The 25,536-nt window shown below is 39.6% G+C and overlaps 1 protein-coding gene across 1 annotated transcript in view; it reads left to right on the top strand.

The window, feature by feature from the left end:
* The window catches only part of TES (testin LIM domain protein), a 28,054-nt gene extending 8,907 nt beyond the window's left edge, over positions 1 to 19,147 (top strand). Inside the window, exons 2-7 of the mRNA XM_086740002.1 lie at positions 3,667 to 3,752; positions 12,529 to 12,781; positions 13,941 to 14,276; positions 16,275 to 16,490; positions 17,057 to 17,215; positions 18,345 to 19,147. Coding sequence (XP_086596128.1) covers positions 3,667 to 3,752; positions 12,529 to 12,781; positions 13,941 to 14,276; positions 16,275 to 16,490; positions 17,057 to 17,215; positions 18,345 to 18,536 — 1,242 coding nt within the window. The 3' untranslated portion in view covers positions 18,537 to 19,147. The remainder of the gene's footprint in view (positions 1 to 3,666; positions 3,753 to 12,528; positions 12,782 to 13,940; positions 14,277 to 16,274; positions 16,491 to 17,056; positions 17,216 to 18,344) is intronic.
* The last annotated feature ends 6,389 nt before the right edge of the window (positions 19,148 to 25,536 follow it).

The following is a 25,536-nucleotide window of genomic DNA, read 5'->3' as shown; positions in this document are numbered from 1 at the left end:
ATGAATAGGACCACTTGGGTTTTTAAGATGACTGTAAGCTTCTGCACATGGTTCCTTAATGTTGAAGACAGCCAACACTTGACACTGGATTCTGATCTGAACTGGAACGGGGCAGTCTTTCACTAATTTTTACTTAGCTGTAACCATTTAAAATTCTTTGCCCTTGAGGACAATTTAATCTTGAAAGCAGCATGCAACAGATGATCTCAATCATATTTATATCATCGTCTGTACTCAGACTATTTAAATCTGTATTTGGTATGTTAGAAGTACCAGATGGATTTGGATAGCTTTTGCTGTAAAATGAAAATTAATGGCAGTAGACAGGCAGGAACCTTCTCCTGGCAGTATTTCAGCTGACCTATCTGTGTCACTTCTCCAATAACTCCATTTATGGGGAAAATTAATTCCCTCCTGTTCACAGGCATATATTCTCCCTCCAGTGCGTGCTCAGCCTGCTCTGTATCCCTGGGTGCTCCAGCACAGAGCTGGCCATGTCCTTCAAATGGCATGGGGAATAGATGTAGGCAGCAGCAATGAAGAAGCACGCTGCAGCTGTAGGCTTTCTGAATTTCCCAGATTACAGCAGAATGGGCTGCTGAAGAAGAAACAGTCGCTTCTGAGGCTCATGCTTCCTTACCACTGAAGGAGGCAGTGTTCCGGGACTGTAGAGGAATATTTGACATGCACAGACTTCTAGATAGTGAAACTCAAAAATGCTGTGTGCTATTGTTATTTTATATCTTTATTTTTGGCAGGCAGCCACATAGTTTCTTTGTCAGAACAAAGGCAGAGGCTGTGCATACATCTGGAATTGTGTCTAATTCAGTTCTCAACGTGCCCCTTACTTTCGGGCTAAACTTTTTCCATAAGGTGACCAGACATCACATATGGAAAAGTCATTCCTTTTTTTTTCCTCTTTTGCAGCGAACTGAGAAATACATTTGAGAACAAGATTGTCTTGTTTGCTGATTGAGTTTATTTGTCTCAAGCTGCATAAGCATTTATTTAATGATGTGCTCTTTATTCCTGGAGTGGGGATGTGGAATCCAGCATTACTGAAGAAATCTGTGCTGACCACTGGTTGTGAAAATGCAAGTAGGCTGGGTGGTTGTTGTCAGCATAGTCTGTAGAGGGAGTATGTTTTGGGTGTAGCATTTAGATAGCACATATTTCCCCTCCTTAATTTGCTTTTGGAGAGGTATTTTTAGCTTAAACCCTTAAATGTTAGGAGGCTTGGAAATGATATATTGAAAAATTGCAAAAACCATTTTCATTTTCTCACTTGTATTTCAGATTCTATTTTGGGAATTCTTGAAATGCTAAGGCTATTTATCTGTGTACTGTAGAATAGTGCTCTATCCACAAATGACCCTAGGTGTCTAAGCCTTCTAATTACAACACTAATAAAATTATCATTATTCCCCTTTTCTCCTTCTTCCGTCTTTTTAAAGGGGAGAGCCCAAGAATAAAGAAGTAATGCCAGTCTGTAGCTGAAGTAGCAGCTAGAGAGAATGGGTTGAGGCCAACTTGGCCTTTTTTGGGGGTGGATGTGGGTTGTTGTTTTGAGTTTTTTAGGACAGTGCAAGCACACTTTAAATTTAACAGCTTTTTAGGGAGGATTATTTTAAAAAATAACCAAAAAAAAAAAAAACCCACCCCAAACAACCAACCTCAAACAAAAACCAATCTGTCCTGAAAAGAAAACACCCAATTGTTCCTGTTGCTTTAGCTTCCTCTTTCTCTTTAGAGAACATCCTGGCCAACAGTTTGTTCTGTTGTGTGTGGCTTGACAAGAGCACTTAGTTGTTTTCTGATGTCTGGTGTGTGTGCCTGAGGTGCGATATGTGTGTGGCAGGGCTATGGATTCCAGAGGAGAGAACCCCTGTAAACTCTGTCTTCAGTGGAGACAAAATTTTATTAACCCATTAGCTTTATATATCCAACATAGACAAAAATGTAGTTGATGAAAGAGAACTTGATCTTTAAAGCTGTGGTTATTTTAGATGTCTGCTGCTCCAGCTTCAGGTTAGCACCTATAGTATGTGAACTTGTTGAGCCCTTAGGCTGATAAACTGTCACCACAATCACAGCAGGCTTGTATTTCTTCTTCCAGATAAGAAGGGAAGAAATAACTTAATGTCCCTCTGTCCAGCCCTGCAGTTGCAAGCAGTAGCTTAATAGCTGCCAAAGTATCTCCTCTTCCTAAATAAACCATAATCTGCAGAAATAAACCATAATCTGTCTAACAACTGGAGGCAGTGATCCTTCAAGTTATAAAATAACTGCAAAGGTGGTCTTCCCTGCATCTTACGTTTTCTATGTTGAGCAACAGGTTTGTGAATAATCTATTTATTTTGGACAAAAACAAGTTGAAAGTTGAGCTGTTTATATCCTTGTATGTACATGACTTCTCAGAGTAAATTGCAGACTTCTTAATAACAAAACTGTATCACCACATCTAATTAACCCTGGCATTGTATTATTGTTGCCAGAATGAAGATTAGTACCAGAACTTGTCAGCTCTAGCTCACTCTCCATTCATGGTAAAAGCCAAACTGGAGGTGAGCTATCTCTTTCACGATTACTGCTCCTCCCGTTGTGTCTACCCACATCTAACTGGGAGCACTCCTCATGCTGCTGGAGTGGTGGGTGGGAGTATGGGGATGGGTTCCACTCTGCCTGTGGGGCGTGAGCCTGCACAGCCAACCCTGGCCACGGTTCCATGGTCCTTCGTCCTCGTGATTTAAGAGCAGCCCTCTCCAAAGGTTTAAAGAGCTGGAATGCGGCATTTTAAATTTACTCTGTTGTATGAATGCAGAAGTTAGTGTTTGGTGTCTGTTTTTTATCTCTAACTCAGTTACATTTGTTGATGTGTTTAATTATTGTGTGAATACTTGGCCTTTACACTGCACTGTTTTTTATGTTCTCATATTTCCTTTGCATTATGAATTGCTCATCTGCCCTTTTAATCGTTTCACAGTGAAACCCTCTGTATATCATTTATGGTCGTTGCGTTTACTGACTGTGCTGTTTCTTTCTCCTTGGAAAGTAAACTGATGCAAGTCCAGTTGAAACATAATCGTAAAGGGTATGTTCTGGTCTCAGTCACTACCAGAGTAGTTTCAAATATACTTGGGAATATTAGACTAATCACTTATGTGTTTTCTTTATTCCTATCAGATGCCTACATTAGTGCATGTAAATGTGGGATCTATTTATTTCTTAGTCTCCCATATTTTGCCAAGTCATATACTCCAAATCACTTTGTCCTGACAAATGTCCTCTGACTTGAAGTCTTATGGCCTCACTCGCTGTGGTTTCACAGCCACAGACCAAAGTCAAGGCTGCAAAGAACCTGCATCCTCCCTTGTGTGAAGCTTGCGGAGTGAGCTGGGCTAGGGTGACAAATCACCAGAAAAATACTAGATTTTGACTAACTTTCTGCTTGCTAGCTCAACCTTGTGAACAAGCTTGCACACGGTTGCTGATGTAGGTGCAATAGGAAGGTGAGGGAACCCTAAGACACTGTCCTGATGGCAGCTTACTCAAATGCTTAATCTTTTGCTTTAGTTGTGGATTGTAGCTTGTAAAGGCAGCAGTAAGATCACTCATGCAGCATATTTCTTGAAGCTGACTGTAGTTTTCTTCTTACTCTGTACACAGATGGGCTTGGGCCATGAGCAAGGATTTGGTGCCCCCTGCTTGAAATGCAAGGATAAGTGTGAAGGTTTTGAGCTTCACTTCTGGAGGTAAGTGACACCAGATGTCTCTTAAGCTGTGACTCAGCACTACAGATCTTGGCACATGTATGCAAATATGTAAGGAACTGCTTTTGTTCTCTCTTTCTATTAGACTCTTCAGATGCTTTAAAGAAGCTGTCTAAGTTCAGGGCTAGGGCTTCTCAGCTGCATTATGACAGAATATTTAAGTGTGTAATCACTTACGGACATACATTTTGTCTGAAGTCGATGGTAGTACTTCTACTGAAGCATTTGCTTTAGCTTAATAAACAGTTGAAGCAGGTTTGTAAAAAATATCTCTATCCCTACAGTGAGAGAGATGACAGGGAAGAAGTGTGCTTTGTCTCAATAATAAAATGCATCCTTAGTTCCTGACCAAATATATAAGCTTTGATCTGAGATCTTAGGCAAAATTATCTTATCTATGCTGAAAACATTGAAACTTTGTATACATCTACAGATGACTTAAGGGGAAAAGGTGTCATAATTCAAGTAAGTTAGATAGTATTTGGCCTTGGGTGATACACTCTAAACCAGTAAGAGCTGATGATAATTGCAGTACCTCAGCTATGCTGTAGTCTATGCCATTAATACTACAGAAATTTTATATTCCATTAACACTTCTCTTATTTCACTCAAACCTTAATATATGTCTAGCTAGCTCTGTTCACTGATTATACTGGATGTGCTTTAAGATACAGCTTAGTGATTCTGATTTATGAAATAAAAATAAAAATCTTCAAGGGGGCAGCCTGCACAGGACATAAAAAGAAATAATTGTTAGTAGCACTAGCACATACCGACAGTGAAGGGGGTTACATTTCACCAATGCTACTTAGCTACAGTCATAACTGTACCTGCAGTAGGGTTTTGTTTCGTGGGTTTTTTTTAAGATAGTCTTTAAATTCCAGCCAGAGTGGTGTCAGGTGCAGATAAGGCCTAGGGGATTTCACATCTTTACCTAAGTATTTGACTGCAGCTGAGATTCAATTTGGAAAATAATCAGAAAAAACAGACCCAGCAAGAACTTGCTATAAGTTGATAAGGATATAGCTTCTTGGACCTATAATATATAACTACAGAAAGAATTTAAAAATGGGGACATGGAGCAAGAAGTGGTAATACACTAATAAACAAACATGATCATCTAAAGGCAGAAGAAACTTAATTTCTTGAAAGACTCTTTCCATATGCACTCGGTTGTAGAGGGGATTCATGTAGAGATAATAGAAAAATAGAACACAGTTAACACATGTAGGCAAATTGATAAAACATAATCAAAATATTTGCAGGAGTAAACAGTGTTGTTTATCCATGGTTCGATGAGAACTTATGTCACCTCTTCCTTGAGAGAAAGATCTTTGTTTAGAGCCAGTGTGATAAATAGGGAAATCACAAGTGGGGCAGAAAAAAAAAGACTAGGCCAGTTAACTTCTTCCTCAACTCTTCCTTTTTGTCCTCTTTTTCTTAGTTCATATTATTAAAATACCTTATAATTCCTAGCTTATTCTTCACAGGGAAGAATTTGGGATAAATAGATATAAAATATCTAAAGTTATTTAATCATATAAAAGCATGGTTACCAAGCTAGAATGTGTCTGCTTCTGTTGCATGTATTTGGAGGTTTTTGTGTGTGTGTCTTGCTTTATGCACATTTCACTGTGCTCCTGTAGTTAGGACTCACTATGCCAGGTCCTGAATACATAGGTCATCAGAGCACTGTCTGTCCTAGAAAGCAAGAGCCTGTAGGCAGCAGTGGTTTAAATAGCAAGAAGGAAAAATACATTAAAACAGTGGCTGTTTAGTTAAGATTAAGGTTTAATTTTGAAATCTAATCAATGTTGGGTAGACCAGGTAAATAAGGTGGCTGGAAGTAGTCTGAAAAGCATCTTGTAGGTGTCAGACAAATGTGGCACATACCTCTGAAATACTTGAAAAGTTAGCCATTGGGGCAATTTAAGAATGAGTTAGAAGATAGCTGTTTCTTCAGCAGACCCGCTACTGAGGACATGAAGGGTGTGAAGTTGAAGTCTGAAATCAGTGTTTTCTAACCAGTTTTCAAAGGAAAAAAAAATATTAATATGCTTTGCATGATACAAGGGTTTTGGGAGTCCACCACTTGAACAGAAATGGATGGATCCTGAGTACCTGTTCACTTAGTCTTGTTAGCCTTAAAAATCTGAAACTCTCTTAAGTAGAAGCAAACTGTACAATCTCTCCACTTCTGCTAGTCTTTATAACGTGAATGATCAGGAACGGTTCATTATTCACTAATTTCACTGTTACTTCTCTGTAAAAGATATGTGTTGAAGGAGGGATTGTACTTGGAGAAACTGTTACAAGTTGGGAAGAATAACTGGTGCGTGGAACCCAGCCAGCAGCTGAGCACCCATGCAGCTGCTCACTCCCTGTCCCCTCACAGCAGATTGAAGGAGAGAAAAGGACGAATTAAAGTGAGAACTCATGGGTTGAAATAAAGTCAGCTTAACAGGTGAAGGGAAGAGGAGAAAAAAAACAAGAAGTGATGGCAGTCGCTCACCACCTCCCACCAGCAGGCCAATCCACAGGCAGTCTCCAAGCAGTGGCCACTTTGGAAGTCAAAAACCCTGCTGCCTTCATCCTCTACCCCATCTTATTGCTGAGCATGACATTACATGATATGGGAGTATCCCTGTGGCCAGTTTGAGTCAGCTGTGCCCCACCCCCAGCTTACTTGGTGAGGTGGGAATAGAGTCCAAAAAAGAGAAAGCCCTGACACTGTGCAAGCACTGCTCAGCAATAGCAAGTGCTATCAGTGCTGCCTTAGCCACAAATCCAAGGCACAGCACCGTGCCAGCACTGTGAAGAAGGGTACTTGCATGCCAGCCAGACCCAGGACAGTAAGTGAAGCAGTAGTCGTGTTGCAGCATGGGCAGGCTGTGCTCCTTGTCATGGTGACACTGCCATCTCTTTGGTGGAGCTGAGGAGCTTCAGCACACCACCTAATTCCTGTTCCCTTGTCTAATACACGAAAACTGTAGTACTTCAAGGAGCTAGGTGTAATTTCTCTGTTTCTGCACAAAAGTGCTGTAGTTCTGCCTTCAGGGAGTTTGATTGGAAAGTGCACGAAAAATTCCAAGTATACCTATCTAGTAGACTCTTACACAGAGTTGCTGCACTGTTCTTCTATCTACTGGGAGCGTTTAGAAAAACCCTCTTCTAGGGTGGCATCTACTCTTTAAGCACTTTATGCTGTAATTCTTGCAGCATTGTGTGGGATGGTTACATAGGTCTGTTAATTTAGGTTAGTACAGAAATAGAGGTAAACAAAGTCCTTGGTAAAATTTGTTCCTGAATTTTGAAGTTCTGAAAGCCTCAGTGAGCCGAACATAAAATGAATCAGACCCACAGTACAGCAGTAGCTGAATAGTGAACAAGTACCTGTTTTATATTAATGTGTTAGTATTTTTGCTTTTAAAATTGTACTTGGAGTCATGCTTCCATCCAAGTGTAGGTAAGATCTTCTCAGTTCAGATGTTAGACTTCTTTCAGACTGCAAAACAGCCTCCACAAACTGAGCAGGGCAGACTGGCTGTAAGAGACTGCTGCTCGGATACACGTTTTCTCTTTGGGAGTATTTTTCCCACTAGAGGGAAGTGTGGAACAGGAGTCAGAAGTTGCTAAAAGCAGGAGGGAGGCTCTGATTTATCTTGGTCATGTAGATACCGGAAAGCGATAATTGTCTCTCGTGCAGCTTGCCAAGATATTAAAAAGCTTCTGGAGACAAGAATCTTAAGCCTGGGAATGATGTGTTTTGGCACCTGGCTTCTCTGCACAGATACAATCCCTGGAAGGCAGGGAGAGCTTTAAGTTGGCTTTGACATTTTCTGATACTACGCTGACAGGCAAGTACTGAGGCACAGTTCAAAGCATTTGCAGCTACTATTGCCGCATTAATAGCAAGAAAATGTGACAGAAGGAATCATAGGAAGATGTTAGTCTTTCTGTGTGGAGGACACAAGCCTCAGGACTTGCCAGGTGTTTGAGGGCCTCTCTGTGCTTCCAGCTGCCACCTTCTGTCACTAGGAGTTACTGCAAAGCCAGTGTAGGAAGGGTCATGATCAGAATTATTTTTTCCTCTCCGTACACTAAAACACAGAAAAGTAGGAGGATGACTGATATTTGGTTTTGGAGGAGCAACTGGAAGGAAATCTTTGATCCTTGCTGTCAGTAGACATCCAGGACACAGGAATTCACCAGCCTGGGAGAGAGTGGAATCACTTACCTTCCTTCTTCTTTCTGCCTCTCCAAGACCTAGAAGACCTTTCTGCCTCTCCAAGACCCACAAGACCTAAAAGCAAGGCACAATCTACTGTTCTGGTCTTTTACACTGATATACAACTTTTAATTCCACAAATTTTGAAGCTTTCTCCCTATCTTCCATGTTTTGAATGGGAAAAGCTTCCCAGACTGCTGAGATTTGACTGGAGGAACACTTCTCTCCTTTACTGAAGTCCTGAGAGCTGTGAACGCATGAGCAGGAATCCCTAATACCTCCTTCAGTAAGCATCTTGCTGAATGTCCTCAAGTGAAGGGAAAATCTTTTCCACAATACAGATGGAAAGACCAAGAAATTCTCACTGCTTGTCATCTTGATAGAGCCGAAGGAGAGAGAGTCTGTATGTGTACATGTGTTTATATATGTATGTCAGTGTGTATATAATAGCAGCTGGTTTTCCTGGCACATGTCAGGTGTTTACTTTAACACTAGAAATAAAAAATTTTCAGTTGTCAGACAGACTTGTGAAATGTAAGTTTGAAGTAATGAGACGGGGTTGCTTCAGTAAGATAGCTGTATTGCAGTCAAAGAAATGACCAGCCAATCTGTGCTAAGTACAAGTAATTGGCTCTGTCCCTTCTGCAGAAAGGACACTGACTAATGAACAGGACTCTGATGTGGCAAATCCATAGAAGACATGACTAAATTGTAAACAGTACTATGCAGGAAGAGTTGTGTGTAAATGTCAACTGGATAGCTCTTAGAACTGGAAATTATTCAAGAAAAGGGTCTATAAATCAGGACAGGAAACCTTTTTTTGGCTGTTAGCAGTGTACAGACATCTTCACATGGCTGAGATCCAGAGGAGCCTTGGGGAGCAAGGGAAATGGCAACAGCCTCAGGGATTTTCCTTTGACTTACTGAGATATGGTGACATCAGTTGTGACTCAGCATTCTCCACATTCTTTCAACATTATTCTCTCCTGCATTTGAAGATTGTAATTATCCACGAGCTCTAATGCAGGGTCACTACACTTATAATTTTGTAACATAGCCCGTGTAACGGCTTCTTGCACACTCCGTGTATGCAAAGAGTCACTCAATCTTGAAAGAGCAAGGAGATAACATTAGACTGAAACCTACATAGTCAAATTCTTACTTTAAGTCTGGGGTGGGGGGGAAGATTAGTGAGTATCTCATACTTTTCAATGCAAGTGTAAAGCGCATGGTTTGTTCTTTGTATGCTGGTTTTCACAATGGGACCCAAGAAGGACGTGAAGACAAGTTGTATGCTTTACTTCTTTCCAACTATCTGTTCATCAGGGCAACAGAAAATCTCTCATGGATACTGAAATTAGTGAAACATGTTAAGCCTTCAAGGTGGGACTGAGGATGATAAAAGCAATTGAGTCAGGGTATTCTCCTAGTTGTAAACAAACAGTATCTCAAAGCTGTTCTGCATTCTGAGAGAGTACTGCTGGAAAAGTTTCATGACGTAGCGTGAGCAAAAATAAGGTGCCCCTGTGACTTTTCCAGCATGTGTGAAAATCTCAGGGGAAGAACTCAACGACAGCTTGTTGGGGATGGTCTGGTCTCTGCAGGGTGTCAATGCTGCTTCACTGTAGTTGAATGCTGTACGGAGTGGGGAGAGCCGCACAAACTGTCACGCTGCTGTTGTGGCTGCACAGGCAGTACCACAACGTGATTTGTTCTTGCTGAGTTCTGTTTTGCAAGCAGAGCAGTTCTGGACAGCAAGACTAGACAGACTATACTTGCGTGACTGTGCGCAGGTTACCTGAGAATATCTGTTCATTCAGCAACATTATTAGATCACATCCTGTCAAGAGGCAAGACTAAAACTGCAGCTCACTATTGCTAAAGACTTAAATTGAAAAAATTAACAAAATATCTGGTAAGTGATTGTTTGGATGGACTAACAGCTTGAATTCAGGTTCCACGTGTGCTGTGAGGCATATAACTACATGATGGTCATGATGTAATAATGAACTAAACCTGCAAAAAGTAAGGTGTGATTCTGTCACCTTGTGTTAGATCTCAAAGAAGCCATGATTGAGAATTAATAATAAGGTATAATCATATGCACGCCTTAAAAGATGAGCAAAGTGAATATAAATTGCTCTGTTAGTATATTAAATAGTCTGTAAGTATTAGCTACATAAAGGACTCATATAGACTAATGCTGAAGATACTGCAGTTCGTGCTTGAATATTTTAGTAAGCTGGGAGATTGCAAAGTGCTTCGTGTTTACTGTTGTCGTAGTTTAATTCCAGCTGGCAACTAAGCATCATACGGCTGCTTGCTCACTCCTCTCACAGTGAGATGGAGGAGAGAATCAGAAGGGTGAAAGTAAGGAAACTTGTGAGTTGAAATAAAGACAGTTTAATAGGTGAAGTGAAAGCTGTGCACACAAGCAAAACAAAAGAAGGAATTTTTTTCCTACTTCCCATCACCAGGCAGTTGTTCAGCCATCTCCAGGAAAGCAGGGCTCCACGTGTGTAACGGTTATTTGGGAAGAGAAATGTTATAACTCAGAACGTCCCCCCCACTTCCTTCTTCCCTCAGCTTTATATGCTGAACATGATGTCATGTGGTATGGAATATCCCTGTGGTCAGTTGGGATCAGCTGTCCTGGTTGTGTGTCCTCCCAGCTTCTTGTGCACCCCCAGCCTACTCAGAAAAGACCTTGATGCTGTGTAAGCACTGCTCAGCGGTAACTAAAACATTCCTGTGTTATCAACACTCTTTCCAGCACAAATCCCAAACATAGCCCCATACTTGCTACTATGAAGAAAATTAACTCTACCCCAGCCAAAACCAGCACAGCTCTAGGTATCCAGATAAGTATCAGCTTTGAAATTCTCTGTATCTTTCCTGTTGTGAAAATGAGTTGAAAGTCATGCAAGCTGTTGCACAACCTACACTTTGATCTTTTCAGGTTTTTGTGTTGCAAAATGGAATCTGTCATGGCTAACACTCCTATTTTGCTCATTATTTTTAGAGTGGAGTGGCTCATTTCTATTGCAGAGTTAGCTGTTTTTATTTGGAGTGGGCTTTGTAACTTGGGTTACCATGACTTATGATTACTGTATAATCACACAACCAGCGTAGCATCCATCTCATTACACAATGCCAGTACCCCACATCATAAACTGGTGTACATATGTAGGGTGTATCTTGGGGGTGGCAGTGCATCACTTCACATGACCGCTTCACACATGCAGGTCCTCCTTCTTCCTTCCTTTCCCATCACCTAATGGGCCTGCTGTAGTCATGGTGTGTTCTCATCATGTACCTGTCAGGTGCCTTAAGATAAAAGTATGTATCTTGCTTTTAAAAAGATAAGGTGCAGAACAATGTTTGAGTTCGGTGGGGTTTGGCAAGCAGGGTTGAGAAGCATTTGATAGTAATAATTTTATGCTGTTCGCTATGTGAAGAATAAATAATGGGGTAAAAATATTACTCATTCCTCCTCAAACTCTAGAGATCCAGAAGGCTGATCTATTTTCATAAGCTGTAATAAGAACCTTTAGTTAACATCCAGCTTCACTATTTCCATATACTGTGGCTGACTACTTTGAGCTGAAGCTCTGGAGAAGCCATTAACAAATAGTAAACTAGCTTGTCTAATCCAAGGTTCTGTTTATTTTACGTGAATTGTTTAATTATGCTTAAGGTTACAAACTGCTATTTAATATACCTTAATCAAAGGAGTTAAAATGTCTTGTATATGAAAGAATACCATTTATATCTAAGTAAGGAAAGCCTTCTACCTTTTAAGGATGTTATCTGTGAAAATTCCCTGTACAGCATGTGCCAGAGTACCTCTGACTTGGTTCAGAGCTATCTGAGAGGCTTTGTCTGTATAAGCCTTTCATTTTTCTTTCATCTTCTCTTTTAAATGCTGAACTTTGAATAGAACCTGTTGCAATTACACTGTATATATGGCTGTATGCATTTTTTTCCTTTCTAGGAAATATTTGTTTGCATTTGAAAGCAACCCTGTGATAACCAAGTACCATGCATACAGTGAAATGCATATGAAGAAAATAGTATAGCATGTGTGATTTTGAGTGTATGAAGAGAACCTGAAAAGCTAAAAGCTCAAATATATGATTGCTGGAGGGATCATGTTGATGCATTTAAGTAACCCATGGATGATTACCCATAATATTTCTGATAGATGGGTGATAATGGACATGTATGTATGTGATCAGTACTGAGATGTAACTGAAGGAATGATAAAGCATCATATTCAAAATGCATTAGTGTAGTTGACTGATATCTATCTGATCACAATCTCTTGGACAAAGAATGTAAATAATAAAACAGGAGAAATAAAGAATATCCTCAAGAGATGTTTGACATATTGCAGAATAACTTGTATGTCCCCTAATCAAAGCACAGAAACAAGGTTTTGTATTCCCAGTGTTGTTGTTAAGCATGCAGCTGCTGCGAGATGTAATTTTCAGCTAAGACTAACTTTATTCCTGTTTCCACAAATTTCAGAAAAATATGCCGCAACTGCAAATGTGGCCAGGAAGAGCATGATGTCCTCACAAGCAATGAGGAAGATCGGAAAGTGGGGAAACTCTTTGAAGACACAAAATACACAACTCTTATTGCAAAGCTGAAGAATGATGGCATTCCCATGTATAAACGCAATGTAATGATACTGACTAATCCAGTGCCAGCCAAGAAGAACATATCCATCAATACTGTGACTTATGAGTGGGCTCCTCCTGTTCAGAATCAGACACTTGTAAGTCTAACTCACTTTTTGTGTTCAGGGCAGGAATTGATGGGGGATAGAGAAGTAGGGCTTACTGGAAGGATAAATTTGTCTCTTATAGTCTTCTTTTCTTCCTCCTCAAAACTGAAAATGTGGTGTCTATTTAATGAGTCTTGCCTCTCATCTTGCAGGTATGGATGCTTGTCTATGGAGCTTCTTGAGAACCAGGGAGATGAGGTGGTTTTTAATAGATGGGATTAAGCCTAATCTGCTGAGTCCCAGGAGTCCAATTTCTCTAACCTGCCTTTTTTAGTAAACTTGAAAAATTTGTATGGAGCATGGGCTTAGAAGAAGGAAAAAAAAAAAAAACCCATAAAAAAAACCACCACACCCCACACCAATTTATGTCATTGTTTAAAGTTAAGGGGAACACTCAATCTTGCATATAGCTTTTACTGTATATGGTAAGAACAAGGTCAGTGTTGACATCTGAAAGAGCAACTCCATTCCAGTATGTTTTCAGCTGAAGTAGATGAGATGGGAGATAGCCTTCTGAGGATTTTGCTTCACTTCTCAAACTTTGATTGCTAATTTACTGTACTGCAGTGTTGTGCTATCCATGCCGAAATCATGTTATCTCAGACCTACCTCTCAAAACATCCTTTTTCAGTGAATTCGTCAAACTTTGTGCATCTAAATTTACTGTTATTTAGTATTCAGTTACCACTTTGGTTTTCAGGCTTATCCTTGCTTTATTAACATTAGAGCTTTTTTCTTTATCTAGCTAGAATTATTTCTGCAATGGGCTGTGTGCCTCAGGCAGATTATTTCAACTTCTACTTTATAAAGCTCTACTAATGATCTGTAGTTTTAGATAGCATTGAAGAGACAAGGTGCTGTGTAAATGTTAATTATTGTTTACTCTAAGAATTAATAACTCTATTCTGCATGTTGTAAAAGGCTTAAAAGGAAGCCTGTCTCTTACTCTGGGAAGAAGCCAATTAATGCATCTGCTGTATTTTTATCTCCATCTACTATGTTTCAGGAGCTTAATGTTTATAGAAAGAACCTTGGTTTTGACAAATTTGACTGTCACTAACAACAGTGGACATGATTTTAACATGTGTTTGCTTAAAAAGATCGGTCTCTAGTTGAAGTGGCATCTGACATCTAATTCCTTCTGGTTCAGGCTAGACAGTATATGCAGATGCTACCCAAGGAGAAGCAGCCTGTTGCTGGCTCGGAAGGCGCGCAGTACAGGAAGAAGCAGTTGGCTAAGCAGCTGCCTGCTCACGATCAGGATCCTTCAAAATGCCACGAGCTCTCCCCCAATGAAGTTAAGCAGATGGAACAATTTGTGAAGAAGTACAAAAACGAGGCACTTGGCGTAGGAGATGTCAAGCTCCCTGGTGAGGTGGAAACAAGAGCTACTGAGAAGAATAATGTGAATAATGGTGACAGAGGCACCTCAGCTGCTGTAGGAGTGATGGAGGACAAGTCCCCACATCAGAAGGCATCTCAGTATGTAAGTATAAGAAAAGAGAAAACAAGAAGGTATATTATAATCAGAGTCTCTTTGGTCATTTTAACCCAGCTAACTTGTTTGTTAACTTGAAATAGTGAGAATCTGGGGAGGGAAAGAAACAAGGGGAACTGGAAAATGTTGTGAATTTCTGCGCAGAACTCTGGTTGCTGACTGTATTTAGTGCATTGCGGAAAATAACTTCCTAGGTGACCTTTTCATCCTCGTTGCAAAAACATGTTAGCTTGGAGATGTAGTATAGCAAGGTGGCTTTTACAGAATAATAACCAGGAAACTTGTGTAGTCTTATAGACGAATTGTTACACTTTTCTCCTCTTGAAGGGTTTAGTTTTATTTTAGAAGCCTGTTTTCTCCCCTTTCTTGGAAGTGCACCAAAATTACCCACTTGAAAAATTGTGTTTAAAATTAAATGAAACTAAGAAATAATAAAGTAACACCTCTCCCTCCCATGTCCAACAAGCCAAGTCGTATAAGGACTGTTTTCACTAGCCACCTTCTCGTATTCAGATCTTTTTTTCCTTTGATCTATTTTTTTTTTTTATTTTCCGCATCTGATTTCTGCTTTGTAACAGCTCAATAAAAAATAAGATTTGGAAAATTACGCGGTTTTCATTGATACCTTATCAAGGCTATAGTGTTAGAAAATATTTCTGACATAACTTGCTAACTTCTGCTGTGCATGAAGTGCACCAATTATGAATACAAAATAGAGATAGGATTACTGAAGTAACGTTAAATGAGTTTAGTGAGGGTAGACCTTCACTTCGGGGTGACAGAAGCTCCTGTAACTTGATTTCCAGAAATGTTGCTGTTAGGTCTATGAATCACAAAAGCTGCCTTCAAGTTACTTACAAAAAATGAATATTCAAGTTCTAAATGAAGATAAAAGTTTGTTTGTTAACATGTTTGTAGAATATGGCTTTTACTGTTACTGAGAGGTGTTGTGTGCTGCTTCTGCTGTGTTTTTGCTGTTTGTTTTTTTTTAAACTGACGCAGTATATTACTTACCATCTAATTCTTATGGAATATAAAATTAACACTTCAGTTTTAGCTTTGAACATGCCCACTTACCTTAATCACTCATATGCTGTGCAATTTGGTTACCTGTAGCTACTTTCTAAAATTAATTATGCAGTTATCTTTGCCATTATCTTATTGTGGAGATTCTAAGAGACTAAATAGTTATTTTATCATGGCTTGATTAGAGTGCTGTCATTTTGTATAACCTAGCCTCTCCTGCTGGGTTACTTTAGTTGCACCACAACAATTCTTCACTTATCTCCTCAAGAAAGACCTACAGAAATACACACCTTGCACTGTACTCCCCTGACCAATTGCCTTGAACTATGTTAAGTCAAAGGCAGGAGGCACTCTGTACTCTTGAGTAACTGCATCAAAAGGTGCTTTGTTTTTACATGACAACTGATTTATCACTTCCAAAGTTTTCTTTACTGGAGCACCTGAGTATACCTCTTGCTGTTTAGACCAGGCATGTCTCATCACTGTGTGCAGTGGTTTAGAAAGAGGCTTAGAAGTGTTTAGCAGTGTAAGTAAAGATTTGAGTTGCTTATCCTCCTCAGGGCTGCTCTCCATCCATTCTCCACCCAGCCTGTATTTGTTCTTGGAATTTGTGCTCTCCATATTCTTCAGTATGTAAGACTCATAGAATGTGACATGAATTTTAGTTGCCTGTCATTTATTTAAGAACTGTATTGTAGTTGCAAGAATTTCAATATGTCAAAATACAGTAGTCCATTTAGGTAGCGCATTCTACTGATATAGCACTAGCGCATCATCTTGAATTGCTTAGTTAAACCTGTGCTCTGGCATCATGTCACACTGCTGTCTGGTCATGAGAATAAACTAATGCTTTGATTTCACTCAAGGAAGATAGGATTTATTAAATATGTCAATAATACATAATTGCTATAAATGTATCTTTTCAAAGACTTGTTTAACTTGCTTATAACATCCTTCCAGTCCTGCTATTGCTGCAAACTGAACATGAAAGAAGGTGACCCAGCTGTCTATGCAGAACGTGCTGGATATGACAAATTGTGGCACCCAGCTTGTTTTGTCTGTTGCACCTGCAGTGAACTTCTGGTAGACATGATCTATTTCTGGAAGAATGGTAAACTGTACTGTGGAAGACATTATTGTGATAGCGAAAAACCCCGCTGTGCTGGATGTGATGAGGTAGGAAATATCCTAGTCCTTTGTTTTAGCACACAAATTTGCTCTCCTGAGAAGTGAATGTGCGTGTTTTAGTAAAATATTTCAGTGCAGGGACATGATGTGCCTTCACCAGTTTTAGCTGATCGTAGTTGCAAGGAACTGAAACTGATATGAACACTCCTCATTCAGGAAGATTTATAGTTTTAATTTGGAGGGGGTTTTATGTGGTCTGCAGGGACATGGGATGTAATTAATACATGAGCACAAATTCTGTTCAAGTCCCAGTTATGCAGTTGTTTCCTCATGAAGGGCACTAGGGGGAGCGCCTTACTAAATTACACCTTGAGCGGCATACAGCGAACAGCCTGCCTGGTGGTTTTGGTGTCTAGTGGCTCTTAATAAAAACAGTGGAGGCTTTTGGAAAACGGTCAAATAAGTGAATGTATTAATTTTTGTTGTTGAAACCATTTGAAACAGTGGAATTGCCCGGAGTTCCTTGCAAATTACAAAACAACCTGAGACTGACTTTATTAAAAGAAGTACTATTCAAATGCATGTATTAATATTTCTTTGCGTCTTTCTCATAGCTAATATTCAGCAATGAATATACTCAAGCAGAAGGTCAAAACTGGCATCTGAAGCACTTCTGCTGTTTTGATTGTGATTGTGTTTTGGCTGGGGAAATCTATGTAATGGTGAATGACAAGCCAGTCTGCAAACCCTGCTACGTGAAGAACCATGCTGCGGTAAGATCCTTCCGCACATGTTGGTGATGTGAAGGAAGGGAATGTACTACATCTGTGGAGCTTGAGAGTCTTACTTTCTCCTAGTGTGGGACTATCTGAAGATAATGAATTGAATGCAAGCTTAGACTCAAGTCAATCATATTTTCTCCCCTTTGAAAAAAAAACTTAACAGCAGACAAGTGTTTTGTCAATGCATAAACTTGAACAAAAGCTAGTGGTGGGGGAAGGCTTTTTTAAAAATACCTTTAACTTTGCCAGTGGTGAGTAGAGTAGGTGAAGCTGAGTAATGCTGCTAAATACTTTGTATCAATCATAGTTCACTATGACTAGTTGGATTCAACTCCAGCTGGTCTGCTGAAAGCCTGTAGTGGTACTTTGTTTCTTTGTATTTATGAACACATGAGTTAGAGGAGGGCAACTGGTGGGATGAAGCTGCAAGTTTGGGAAAAGAATGGTAGTTCTTGATTCCTGGTTATGCTAGGAACTCTAATCTCAGAGGATAGTCCATTCATAACTGCAAATTAACTAGCTGTTAGTTGGGAGTTCAGTCTAATGTGCATCTAGACTGTTTGTGTAGTTAATGGAGGGGCAAAACTATTATCTCTAGCTGACAGTTAATAATCTTCTGGGGTAGGTGTTAGGAATTATCTTTTTAGAAAGACTTTTTTTCTACTTAAAACACTAACTTCCTTGAGAACTAAATAGTAACTTTTGACAACCAGATTTTAAGATGAACTGCATTCAAGATTTTCTAGTTGCTTTTAAATTTTTTGCATTGCTTTACAGCTACCAATGCACAGGAAGATTTGTAACTACTATCTTCAAAAATCTGTGCTGTTTGACATCACAAGTTTTTAATCATTATTTGGGCATTGGGAAATCCTAACCATTATAACTGTCTAAGTTTAGTCCCAGTGGTAACTAACTTCTTGTGTGCATTTTATTATTCTGTTTTGTGTCCTCAGCTGCATTTTGATTGGAAACTTCTTTAAAAATAAAGGAAAATCAAAAGCTGGAGACTTATTTCAAAGGCTTCATTTAACACCTGTCTCTCTTCTCTTCCTGCTTTTGTTGGACTTGTAGAGAGGATGTGTATACTTCATTTAAATGTCATTTTGCTTCTAAACAGATCTGCCAAGGCTGTCATAATGCTATAGATCCAGAAGTTCAGCGTGTGACGTACAACAACTTCAACTGGCATGCTACACCGGAATGCTTCTTGTGCTCCTGCTGCAGCAAGTGTCTAATTGGCCAGAAGTTCATGCCAGTGGAAGGGATGGTCTTTTGCTCAGTGGAATGTAAGAAAAAGATGATGTCCTAAGAGAAGACGTGCACAGAACCAAGCATTGCTGTGTTCCAAAGGCTCTTGCATTTCTACTGTCAAATATATCGTATTGGGGCATTTAAAATAATTGAAAGTATTAACTATCATTTTCCCAAAGATTTTTTTTTTAATGACTAAAACTTGCTATGTAATCTTCATTTCTAGCCATAATAATACTTTCTTTTTTGGAATATTATTCCTGAGTCTTATGTCAAATGACTTCTTATCCCAGAAATGTAAGAAAAAAATGCGTTATGAACTATGTACACTTTAAGGGAGCTCTTCACTATGATGAAGGATCTTTTCACTGTATCGTGTCTAATAGAAGAAGAAAATGTGAAAATGCTCCATTTTTTCTTGTTTTGTATGATAAATGTAACTCTTCCACTTTTGGTTTCACTAATTTATCATTTTTATAGTTTCTCTGCTTTCATCAAGCACTTTAGACAAAATGATCAGCTTTACTGCCACACAGTTTTGTTCACTAGATATCAAGTATGCAGGGAGAATGAAGCTTGAAAAAAAAGTTGCCTGTATTCCTTTGCTTGTTGTTGACACATGAGTTCTCAAGGGATAGTGACTGCTCTCACATCTACTTTGTAAAGTAACGCTGCAACAGTAGAAAACTGTGGTGGCTCATGTTTCTCTTTCTTACAACTGCTCATGCCTGGAAAAGTTTTCATACTATGAATGTTGAAGTTACTTTACAGATTTAGTTGGGAGAGGGAAAGGAGAAAATATAAGAGGAGGTCTTGCCCAGATTTAAAAAAGAAGGAAAAAAAAAAAAACACAACCAAAAACCAACAAACTAAAAATCTACCAACATTAGTGGATGTCGCTTATCCTTTCAGAACTGTCTTCTGGTTTTTTTTTTTCATGAATGTTCTTTTCATAAATTGTGCCTTCTATCAGAGGGATGTGGCACACAATACTGTATGCATTTCCAAGAATGTAATTCTGCAAAAGGATCATACTTAGACTTTTGATTTGTAGGTTCTTAACCAAAGCACAAAGTCTTTCCCGGAAGACTTCCAGTATTTGAGTGAAAAAAATCACAGCTGCAGATTAGCTTTGCTTACTACAGATTAGCTTTCCTTACTAGATAAACCAAATGTGTGGTTCTCTTTCTTTTTCCGAAGAATTACAGATCTACAGTGAAACTTGTTGGCTAACTTTGTGCCAAACAGTGAAAGGAGAGTCTTTGGCCTAAAAAAACCAAAATAAATAATAATAATAAAAAAATCTATGCAAGTCTTATGTTCAGCTCTTTTAAGTTTTATGGTGGCTGTGTTGTGACACTTTCAAATAAAAATTAGTGGTGTTAACTTGAGTTGTCTACTAATTCTGTTCTTGTTGAATGCCCTTTAGGGGAGGCAAAAAGGAGGAGAAATGTTTCCATACTTCTCTAGCTCTGATATTCTTTAGAAAAGAAAAAACTTAAGGCCTGTATTACTGTAAAGTATTTACTATCTTGTGTAATATTGTTGATATGCTTATAGGTACAAGACAATAGATCTTCTTCCAAGATTGTGAACTTTACATCTGTGTTCTGGAAGCCTGTACAGCTTTTCTCAGGGATCTGTCAGGTATACAAAAAGGTGCATATATCTTTCAGTTCATACCAATGGAGCTGTATTCTTGCCAGATTTGCCATTTTAAAAGAAGGAAAATCACATGCCTTTGTAAGAGAAGGTATTTCCATTTTTCTGTTTAAGTGCTCCTTAATCTGTAGCAGGACAGGCTCTGAGAATGCCATTTTGGATAAGGTCTTATTTGATTATTATCTACAAGCATGGCTTAATAGTGTCTGGGTTTTACTTGTCTTGAGTGCATCTGTACTCACTCACTAACATGTATTGTGGAAGATGCAGCTGATCTTTACAAAAAATCCTTTGTGAAAAGCTGTTGTGCAATTTTCCCTGCCCCTCTCTTGCCACCCCATGTAACAGCTCTATTTCTTCTTAATGTAATTGCTTGCACAGATGGCAGTCTTACTTTTCACTTTAAATCTTGTTCTGTGCAGTTTTGTTTATTAAACTTTGTTATTGTGTAACCTTCTTTTAAAAGGATGAGCAGGCACTACCTCAGGACTTAATCATTCCATCAAGATAGAATTGCCAAGGAAATTCATGTCAGGCATCTCAGTTGTCCATCATCTTCTGGGACTAGCTTTTTCCATGTCTCTTCTGAAGCACACTGTCTTTAGCTAGCTCTCTTCTTGAGATTAGTCTTTCCTTGCCTGCTTGCTCCCTTCTGGCTCTCTTTCCTGAAACCTGATGCATGGAATCATGGAATAGTTTGGGTTGGAAGGGGCCTTCAAAGGTCATCTAGTCCAACCCCCCTGCAAGGAGCAGGGACATTTCCAACCAGATGAGCTTGCTCAGAGCCCCATCCAACCTGGCCTTGAATTCTTCCAGGGATGGGGCATCCACCACCTCTCTGGGCAACCTGATCCAGTGTTCCACCATCCTCAGTGTAGAAGACTATGCCAAAACTCATTAGCTGTAAGTGAAGTAGCACTGCATCTAGGAGGTTTTGCTATGGCATAGCCAAAGTTTAATCAATGTCCATGCAGTAATTGGAAAGGATCAGTTATAGGAAGGTCAAGTGTAATCTGCAGATGATGTAGAGGGGAGACAAAGATAGTGCTGTGTGTCTACACAAGAGATTAGGGGATGATTAGGAGTGCTCAGTAGTTCCTGTAATGAGTTAGGAAGGAATTTATGTTCCTGAAGATAACGCTTTTAGTGTTAGCTAAAAGATATGTCAACATACTGGAGCCTGAAAACAAGCATTAAGGAGATTTCATTCTGTCACTGCCATAATAAAAATATTGGCAGTTAAGTGTTGGATTTTTTTTTTCCTTTTGTATTTTTTGGCTGTTTTATCATGGAGGTCCCTTTGGATCTATTTATCTTAGTAAGCTGAGAATAGAAGCTGGAAGCTTTTGCATACTTCAGTAATGTACCTCAGTACATACTTTGCAGATGAAATTTTGAACTCAAAGTATGAAAGTTGAAGTTCTACCTTAAGAGTCCAACTTTGGTAAGAAAGCCTTATAAGCACTCATTATAACAGCATACTCTTCTTTTCAGAAATAGTTAATTGGCTGCAACAGCCTGAAGAGGCACTTAGCCAGCTCTATTTATCATGCCACTTCCAGAGCGACATATTTGATTTTAACTCTTCGCATGTTGAGCATCAAATTAGGATGAAGATTCACAAAAGAAGACAAATTTGGCCTTGTCATTATCAGCACGTGTGGGAAGGAAAAGCTCAAATTTGCCTTTGGGAGGTAACTTTCTGCCCATCTTGGCTTTATGTTCTGTGTTGCACTTTATGTGGCTACTGTTACAATGTAGGTTGTTATGACTCAAAGTTTGAGGGTTTTAGAGTAGAGTTGTGTTTGTAGCAACTGGCTGTGAAGAACAAGTAGGGTTGTACAGTAGAATCTTAACAATAGGATTTAAACAAAAGTGGAGTATAGCTTAAACTGTGGCAGCAGAGGGCACAAGAGAGACCGTCTAATCACTGTTCTACCTGGAACATCTGTGAACTTGATCTTTCTTTTCCAGTAGAAGTCAGCCTTTTCAAAACCCCTAAAATTACCAAGTTTCTGTCCACGTATGCTTTTAACACATCCATGAAATTTTGAAACTTGCCTACTGCCCAGAAGTTAGACAAGGTGCAACACCGTTGAGATTACTGCTAAGTCCTGCTTCACTTAACCTCTTGCTAACCTTGGCTGGAGCATGTAGGTATTACCTGTTGGTTGACTGCAGAGCTTACGCACCCAGGAGACCCATCATACAAGCGCTGCAACACAGCCTCTTCCATGTCCCAAGAGCAAAGGTCTGTGGCGCTCTGAACATGCATAACTGAGCATGCTGCTTTTCAGGAGATATGGTTGTTTATGCAGAAGACACGCTTTTAGCACATTTATGTTTTTATCTTTTTTTAATCACTTCATATAGAAAAACTTACTTGTGTATGTTATTCCAAATATTAGCTTATTAATTGGAGTCTTTACAGTCTAGACAAAAAAAAAAAGTGGTAATGCCATTGTAGCTCTTATGGTACAAAGAACAAGGTTTTCTTTTTTTTCTTTTTTTTTTTTATGATTTACTGCTACAAAAACACATTTTATGTGAACTCCAGGCAAAATGTTTCCATTTGCTGGGAAGATGTAAAGTCAAGGCTGAGTTAATTCTATATAGGATGGCATTTTGGAGGATACCTTAGCATACAGACACAGTTGGCTTTGGATTTCATGGGGCCTCTGCTACCATTATATACTCAGAATCCGTACTGCCTTTTATTTAAGGAAGAGTTAACCTGCAGGTCGATAAAGTCCAGGCTGGCAAAGGCTTTGCAAAAACTTTAAAAGAATGAAATTAACTAAATGCATCTTTGAATTAGTAACAGATATTTATACATTATAGGAATAACCTGTAATTTCTATTGAGATTAGGACTGCATCTCAAACCTATTATGGTTATACATATGCTAGAAAGAAAAGAAAAACATTTTAAGCAGTTTTTTGTATGTATGCTTTACCTCTGGAAATCTAATGTCCACATCTCTTAAAATACATGCTAATAAGCAATCAACACAGCAACTTCCGCTTTTCCTGCAGAATCCTAGGTTTTGAGATTTACGGGACACAGTTGATGATGTGAAGCAAAATTATCTGGCTTTGTTGAAGTCATGACCATTAGCACAAAACTGTTTACATTCAGGACTAACTTGAGGTGCTTGGAAGCTGTAAAGCATCTGTTCCCAGAACTGGTAAGGTAGAGGTGGTAAGGATGGCAACACTTGGTTCAACAACTCTGCCAAGTTTAGCATGGTTTTGGGATGCTAGAGCTAGCAAAGGGTGGCTAGGAGGAGGTTGGCCGTCCAGGTCAACAATTCAAGTAGCAGCAGGCCCTCCAACGGAATAGGAGCACAATGGCTGTCCTGTAAGAACAGGATGAAGGGAGCTGGTACGAGGATGCAGCAGTTCAAGGGCAGAGACTTGCTTCAAAAAGTTGAGAATTCCTTTATAATGTCCTCAGGTCCTGGGTGTGCTCTCCCACCACAGCAGAGCCCCATACCTTGTGGCATCTCAGTGGAAAGCCATCATAAAAATCAGCTCCACAAGAGCAGTCCACTGTGTTACTGGGGCCAATGTGGTCTTCTCCTTTCCCAGCCCAAGCAAAATACTGTAAGAGAAGATTCCAGTCCAATTCACGTAAATATATACGAATGCTTTTGTGTATGGTGGAAAAGGATGTGACAGGCCAACAGAAAATCTTTTGCTAGGCCTCCACAACTCCTCATGTGTCAGGACTAGAGAGTGCCCTGGTTTATCCTAGAACTGACAGGGACCCAGTCCAGCTGCTGGCGTAAGGCCTGCTGCCCACATACCTGCCATACTCCATTGAGCACAAACATTATTTGCATTACAGTTTTCTGTGTGAAACACAGGGAGGGTGTGTTCAGCTTCTTCTGTATCTCTGGATGAGTGAAGCCTTTGCTTCCAGAAGTGGGAAGTCTGGATTCAAGGTTGCGCTCAAGCATTTCAACTCCAAATTCTGCCTCACACCTTCTGGGAGAATGTCCCAACCATCAAGTGCAGTGTTATCTCCAGGCAGGGATTCCTCACGCCAGCTGTCAGAGGTAGGCCATGGCAATTAAGAACATCATAGTCAACCTAAATGAGGCAGCCCATCCCTGATTTTTGAATGTTAGCTGAAATATGCTATTAAAATTGTGTCATTAGCTATGTCATTAGCAGTTAGCAGTGAGTAGGACACAGAGCTTGATTCAGTGATTTTTGTCTTGCCAATAGCTGCTTGCTAATGGTATAAACCTGGAGACTCTCTGCTCTTGCAAAGGCTGTAACTGATCATCCACGTTCATGTATTACATCTGCTACTCTATTGCTTCAAAGTGCTAAGGCCAAAAAAGTCTGTAGTCCAGGAATTCTGAGCCTGCCTTTACTCATTCATTCATAAATAAGTAAATTGAGTTTATTAATTAAGTATAAGGCTTAAGAATGGTACTTAATAAAATTAAGTGTACTGCCAAAGAGGTCCCGGAAGTAGTTATTAAATGGAGAACAGATCATCTGAAGATCATCAACAATCCATGAGAAGTGGAGAGAAAAACATTCTGTCAAAGGACTGAAAATAACATGTTAATTGTTTCAATGTCTTTATTAACAAAATAATGGATAAAGGAGCGTTAGGGAACAAAAGTCTAAAACCAGCTGAGCCAGGACTAGGCTCGGATTGTAGGTTGCCACTCTGTGTTCCCTGCTTAAATCACAAAAAATGAGCCGGATATTTTTTTACCTTGCACCCCGGCGAGCACCGAGGCAGCACCGGCTTCGCTGTGCCACCACCAGAGCAGCAGTGCCAAGTTCTGCGGTCACTATGAGCAATCACAACAAAACATATGATTCACAACAAAATCAGAGTTCCCCCCATTGCCTCCCCCTCCAAACAAGTGAAAAATGACTCAAATAAGAGGATGTTTCTGCTGCAGATTAAGCCCAGCATTGTTCAGATTTGGCTTCAAGCCTAGCATTGTTGTAGAAAACTTTTGCACCTAGTTTATGAGAAACTAGTCAAGCTTCGTATATTTGTTAACTTTTTATTTGTTAAAAAAAATGTAGCATGACAACAAAATATAAATAGTATTTATTGGTTGCCCTAAACTAGTTGTTTACATGAATGAAGCCTTGATTTTCGTGTTTGTAGTAAGCAATATATTGAGAGCAGTCACACGATGTTCTTTAGTTACCCAGCAGATGCCGTCTGTGCTACGCTGAGCACACGCGCTGCACCCACAGGGCAAGACCCTGGGAAATACTCAGCTGAAAAAAAGGAAATCTTGAACTGGAAGAGAAGAGATGTTCTGAAGGTTTTAAGAAAGGAATAAGCTGAGAAGGAGGGGGCTGTCAATCCAGGAGGCTGTGCGGGAGTAGAAAGCAGCACAATCATTAATTTGG

This window comes from Chlamydotis macqueenii, chromosome 1, assembly GCF_036417535.1.
Source record: "Chlamydotis macqueenii isolate bChlMac1 chromosome 1, bChlMac1.mat, whole genome shotgun sequence".
NCBI lineage: Eukaryota > Metazoa > Chordata > Aves > Otidiformes > Otididae > Chlamydotis > Chlamydotis macqueenii.
This window is presented reverse-complemented; position numbering and strand designations above follow the sequence as displayed.